This window comes from Tupaia chinensis, unplaced genomic scaffold (genome assembly GCF_000334495.1).
Source record: "Tupaia chinensis unplaced genomic scaffold, TupChi_1.0 Scaffold000484_1, whole genome shotgun sequence".
In the NCBI taxonomy this organism is placed as follows: Eukaryota; Metazoa; Chordata; class Mammalia; order Scandentia; family Tupaiidae; genus Tupaia; species Tupaia belangeri.
In genome coordinates this window covers 2,114,578-2,121,077 of record NW_006159996.1, presented here as the reverse complement: position 1 = coordinate 2,121,077, position 6,500 = coordinate 2,114,578, and the positions used below count along the sequence as shown (strand labels likewise).

Sequence of the window (6,500 nt, the reverse complement as noted above, 5' to 3'; positions counted from 1 at the left end):
CGGGTTGTCGTTCCCGTCGGCCACCTCCACCGACACGCTGGCGGTGGCCCAGAGCGAAGGCGAGCCCCCGTCCCGCGCTGTCACCACCACGGTGTAGTCAGAAATGCTCTCTCTGTCCAGGGCGCTGTCCAGCACCAGCGAGTAGTAATTCTTGTAGGTGGACACCAGTTTGAAGGGGACGTTTGGAGTCAGGGAGCAGGTCACCTGCCCGTTGGCCCCTGAGTCTCGGTCGGACACGCTAATCAGGGCGACGACGGTACCCAATGGAGCGTCCTCTTTGACAGGCAGAAAAAGAGAGTTTATGGTCATCGTTGGAGTATTATCATTCACATCCACGAGTTTCACTATTACTTTGCAGTGTCCTGTTAATGGGAATGTACTCCTATCCACAGCATCGATGCCAATTTCATATATGTTACGATCTTCGTAGTCAAGCTCTCCCTTAACTTTTATTTCACCATTATAAGAATTGAGTATAAACTTAGATTTTACATAGTCAAAAACAAGCTTACTAAAGAAATACGCTATTTCCTTATTGATGCCCTCATCTGCGTCTGAGGCGTTCAGTTTAATAACTAATGTCCCATTCGGTGTATTTTCCAACAATCTTACATTATAAATAGATTTATCAAATTCAGGGGCATTGTCATTCGCATCCAATACACGGATCAATAACTGAACTGTACCTGTTAGTTCCGGTTTTCCTCCATCAATTGCAGTTAGAAATAAAGAATGTTCTTGGGTGTCTTCTCTATCTAATGAGCTCTTCAAAACTAACTCTAAAAAGTTCGATTCTTCTTCATTCGTTTTAACATCTAAGTCAAAATACTCGTTAGGACTGAGCTTGTATCTCAGTTCTGCGTTTGCTCCGATATCCAAATCAGATGCGCCCTCTAGCGGAAACCGCGAGTCTGGCATTCTTGACTCTAAAATAAATAATCTCTGTTCTTGTCGGGAGAACACCGGCGGGTTGTCGTTAATGTCCTTCACCTCCACGTCCACATGGAAAACCTGCAGCGGCCGCTCCACGATCACCTCCAGGTGGATGCTACACTCCGCGCTCCTCCCGCACAGCTCCTCCCGGTCGATCCGAGAATTCACAAACAAAATGCCATTCTGCAGATTTACCTCCAGAAGGTCCGCGCGGCCCTTGGACGCCACCCGGAACAGGCGGGGCACCAGGTCCTCCAGCTCCAGCCCCAGGTCCTGCGCGATGCGGCCCACGAAGGTGCCGTGTTTGGCCTCCTCCAGGACCGAGTAGTGGAGCTGGCCGCCCCCCTCCTCCCAGGCTGCCAGGAGCAGAAGCCAGAACAGCAGACGCCGGATTCCCGGATTTCCTTTCTGGGAATATACCATCGCAATCTCGGTCCAGTTCTCAAACCTCTACTGCACACAACTGTTGGAAATTTAATTCCCAATTTACTATACACTTTTAAAATTATTATTTGCTCACCTTTTTGCTCTGTTGCAAAGCCAACAATGGAAGGTCCTTTTCCTGCTGTCTAAGGAAAATGTACTCATTGATGAGGAGGAAAAGGAACTTCACGGTGTCCAGCGACATCAAGTGGATGAAAGGGTAAGTGCTTTAGTTTGTTTTTCTTTTTTTTACCTTATCTTCATCAAAAATTTCCCAGTTTCAATGACGAACTTGACACGAATCTTTATATCCATGATCTCTAATCAAAATGTCATTTGAATCTAAATTAAAGATGCATCAGTATAAATACATCGTTAAAGTATCGCGGAATCAATACATCTGGATTCATGGCACCCCAGCCCTTACTAGGGTAATTTGTATTAATCCATTTTATTTAGCGAGGCATACATGTAGTACCAAACTAATGAAAATAATTTTAATTAAGTTTTCAAATTTCCCTTCTTCCTCTAATATATTTTATTAAAATTCTTGAGTTTTCCTACATTATTTTGATGGTGTGTTGGTATATTACCTCTGTTACACAATAGATTTTTATTCTAATTTGTTAATATTGACATTTTGTTGATGTTATTCTCAAAGTAACCGAAACTATTTGAATAACATCCATGCCTGAGTTCCTTTTTACAAGCCTAATTTTCAGATTGATGAGAATCTGTTTCTTAGATTTCTATATAATACCTATTTTGAGTTCTCAATAACTGTAATGTGGAGATTTCAATGTTGTAGAAGTCAAAATCATAATAAAATAACTTCGGTAAGTATCTTGACACTGTTTTTAAAATTACAGGAATCTGGATAACACTTCTTTGCATGCTATTATACGTGTATGAATTGTGAAATCACACGTCTTGTGTTTGTCCAGCAAGTCAAAATCCTAACCTTTTCTGTAAGATGTAGTTTCTCAAAATGTTTCACTTCCAGCAAAAATAATCATGTCAAAAACAATATCACTTTATTAAGTAGGCTACTTCTATATGGTTTTACTACTTTTTAATACCCTAGCTGTTTTGCTACATGGTATTCATTGGCCTTGACTTAATACAGTGGATTTCACTTAATAAATATGACCAAAAGAAGATGTCACAAAGTTTTCTACTGAAGAAATAGTTAACGCTCTGCTTACACATATACTCCATAGAATTCCTTAACTATTACAAAATCTCTCTGATCTTTGAAGACAAGAGGTGTCAAACGATCAATGATTCTATTACTGGATACACTTACAATTAAAACATAGCTTTAAATAGGTAAGAAATAACCAGAATATGCAAAGTCAACCGAAATACATTTGATTTCAAATATTTAAACTTGTAATATTCAAAAATAAGATATTGCCACATAATTTGTTTTTGATATAATTTTTGTAATTGTCAGAGGGTGCATGTGCTCACCAAGGAGAGACAGAGAAAAAGGGAGGAGAGGGAGAAAGCACCACCCAATGGGGCAAGGTCACATCTCAATTCATTCTCCTCCGTTTCTCCAACCTGTTGAGATTTCGGGCACACACATGTGCACCTGGTGTGCTTTTTTTCAAACTGACAGATCCAGGATCTCAACTACAGTTTGGCCACGTGGAATCTAGCTCCTTTAACCACCAAGTCATGAGGTCATCCTTATATAATCTTTTCTTTAAGGTTGCATAGGTTATATATATAGAGAGAGAGAGAAAGAGAGAGACAGAGAGAGAGAGAACTCTTTAAAAGAATTATTTATTTAATTAAGTGTGAAAAATTCACCAGAGAGAGACAGAGTGAGGGAAAGCGAGAAAGCAAGCCATCAGGTCTGGAACTTGAGCCACCATGTGCAAATCCAGTGCCTTCACCACACCAGTTAAATTCAGTTCTTACTATTTTTATTACTTTTTCCTAACATTTGGATCACTCAAAATCTAATCAATTTTCCAGACTACTTGCATAATAGTTATTCATAGTGGCTATTTAAATGTACAATGGTTATATTTTTTAAAAGAAAATACAGCATAAATGATGGCAGAAAGTCATACAAAAGCCATGTAGATATTCTTTGAAAACAGTAAATATTAAATATTTAAAACCTAAACTGACAGTATAAACAATGTATGCCCTGTAATTTATGAGCTACCTGGTTAATTTAGAATATTTAAAAAGATATACTCAATGGGGAAAGGTGATCAAGATCAATAGTGTCAGCTGACATGTTTCTCTCTCACTCTGGAAAAAAATACCTCTTGTAGCTACATAGACATTTCAGGGGAAAATAAGACTCTTGACATTTGTCTCATCTTCAGATCTGTTAAATAATATTTACTTTTAAAAAGAATTATTTATTTTATTTATTATTATAATTTTAAAAAATGTATCTGAGAGAGAGAGAAGGAAAGTGAGAAAGCAAGTTGCCAGGTCTGGAATCTCGGCCATGTGGGAGCCTAGCACCTTAACCACCACACCACCAGCCAGCCTCTATATTTACTTCGTAATTGCCACCGTATTTCTCTTTCAGTGATAATTCTTATTTTGAAGGTTGCTTTCTCAGTAATTACGTATTCTCTAATCTGAATACTACGGGAGACTCCACGGGAAGATAAATTTTCTTTAAATTTTCTTCCAAACCACTCTTTCAATGAAACATTACAAATTACCTTTTTGACTAATCTTGATTGAATAGTTAGTTATGCTCTTCTCTTTCAAAAATCAGTCATTTAAGCACCATTGTATAAAAAGAAGTCCTTATCTAAGAATGAATTTAGATTGAGAAAATCATGCAATGTTTTAAGGTGTCTCCACTTAATTTACTAAAAGCATTTAGTAATACACTAACAGAAGAAATTTTAATTGGCATAAGTGTATAGATTTTCTTTATTTCCAAGAAAAATTCATAGTGAAAAAAATTAAGACAGGTTTCTTCGCTATAAGGCATGCGTCCTCACCGGAGAGAGGGAGATAAAAAGCAAGAAACCACCTCCCCAGGGAAGTTGGCCATACCACAGTCCTTTCTCCTCCATTCTCCTCTCAGGATTTTTTTTTATTTATTTATTTTTTAAATTTGCTATAGGTCATGTGTGCATGAGAGAGAGAGAGAAAGAAAGAGAGAGAGAAATCAGGGCACCAGGTCCAGGACTCAAACCGCAGTCGGCCGGCCATGTGGGAGTCCAGAACCCTTAACCATGCCACTTGCCGGTTCCCCTCCTCTCAGGATTTTGGGCATGCACATGCACGTGCCCTGCAAGAGTTTCAAGCTACCACATCAGAACTTGAACCATGGTTGACTGTGGGAGTCCAGCAATGTAACCATTACACCATCTGCTGGTCCCCAGAATAAAATTTTAATAAGCTTTAGTTCTCTTTTCCTACCTGTAGAAAATCATATGTCTACTGGATTGCAGAGAAGTAAAAGGAAAGGATGTTGTACCTATTTTAAAAGTTTATGGGAGGGACCAGCGGGTGGCATGGTGGTTAAGGCACTGGACACTCCCACATGGTTTACCACAGTTCAAGTCCTGGACCTGGTGGCTTGCTTTCTCACTTCCTCTCTCTCTCTCTCTCTCTCTCTCTCTCTCTCTTTTTTTCTCTCTCTGTTTCTCTCTGGTCAAATTAAAATAAATGGATGAATAAATAAAATTAAATAAATCATTATTTTTAAAAAATCATGGGAGACCAGCACCATGACCGGCAGATGGCATAATGGTTATATCGTTGGAGTCCCACATAGGCAATTGCAGTTTGAGTCCCAACCCAGTGACTTTTAAAACTCACGCAGGACACGTGTACATGCACAGCCAAGATGTGTAGAGGAGAATGAAGGAGAAGAGATTGTGGTGTGGCCATCCACCCCCCAGAGTGATTTCTTGCTTTCTCTCTCTCTCTCTGTCTCTCTGGCGAGCACACATGCCCTACAGCAAAAATCTCTCACACACACAAAAAGTTCATGGAACATGCACATTATGAAAAAAGAAAAAAACCCTATGTATGGATTTCAATTTTTTGCACCAAAATAAATTCATAATTTAATTCCGTTTTTCTGTGCATCTTTGAAGTGCCATCATACTACTCAAGCACATTCAGAGCATTTGCCAGGATAGATCACATATTAGGTCACAAAATAAGCCTGAACAAATTTAAGATTAGGCATGTGTGCCTGAGCGCCCACACTCCTGACAAGAGAATGGAGGAGAGGGGATTGTGGCATGGCCTGGGGAGTGATACTTCACTTTCCCTCACTCTCTGTCTCTCTGTCTCCTCTCCAGCGAGTGCAAGTGCCCTATGGCAAGCTCCCCAAAAGAAAGCACTAGAAAAAGGAAAAACAGGGCCAAAACAGAGGGAGAGAAATAATAAAGACCACAGCAGAAATAAATGAAACAGAGAAGAGAAAAAAACATTAGAAAAAAACAGTGATAAGTAATTTTAAAGAGAATTCTGAAGAGTTGACTATCACTAATAATAAGATAGTGAAACCAAATTTATTAGAAACTACACTTAATAGATTACGCATTACATAATGAAGCATAAAAATGCTATGATTTCCTATAAATTACAAAATAGTCTGATAACAAGGGTATCGGGGAAAAAAGATATTTAAATCAAGGAAATGTGTTCTTGAATAATAAAATGATAAAGAAAGCATAGAGCAAAACAACATGAAATTTAGATTACATAAAATAATATTAAAAACTAACCTTCGGAAAGGAATCCCCAGTGGTCTGTCCTTGATCTTCTCTGTCTCGAGAGTCAGGTAAACTGGGGCTGAAGGCCATGAGGTCGGTCTTGGGAGGGCCCTCCCCAGAGCACACCCTCTGACTCCTCCTCTGCTGAGAGTAAGACCAGCTCCCCACCGCGCTGGAGCACACCAGCGTCGGCTTCCCAGGCCCGCAAGCGCCCTCTGGGGGCGGCGCCGAGCACCGCAGCGCCGTGTACAGCAGCAGCGTGAGCACCAGCAGGCTGGACACCGCGCAGATGGCGATGATCAGGTACACGTTCACGTCCACCAGGGTCGACTCGGGGCCAGCAGCGCCCACCATCGCCCGCGAAGAGGCCTTAGGCGCCTGGCCGCTGTCCACCAGAGACACCAGCACCGTGGGCGGGGCCGT

General features: G+C 40.5%; 1 protein-coding gene across 1 annotated transcript in view; it reads right to left on the bottom strand.

Annotated features, from left to right (window-relative positions):
* The window catches only part of LOC102484096 (protocadherin alpha-7), a gene marked incomplete at its 3' end in the record, with an annotated part of 9,261 nt that overhangs the window by 864 nt on the left and 1,897 nt on the right, over positions 1–6,500 (bottom strand). The window contains exons 2-5 of the mRNA XM_027774853.1: positions 6,090–6,462; positions 1,610–1,674; positions 1,454–1,502; positions 25–1,341 (exon numbers count right to left, since the gene is read on the bottom strand). Coding sequence (XP_027630654.1) covers positions 25–1,341; positions 1,454–1,502; positions 1,610–1,674; positions 6,090–6,462 — 1,804 coding nt within the window. The remainder of the gene's footprint in view (positions 1–24; positions 1,342–1,453; positions 1,503–1,609; positions 1,675–6,089; positions 6,463–6,500) is intronic.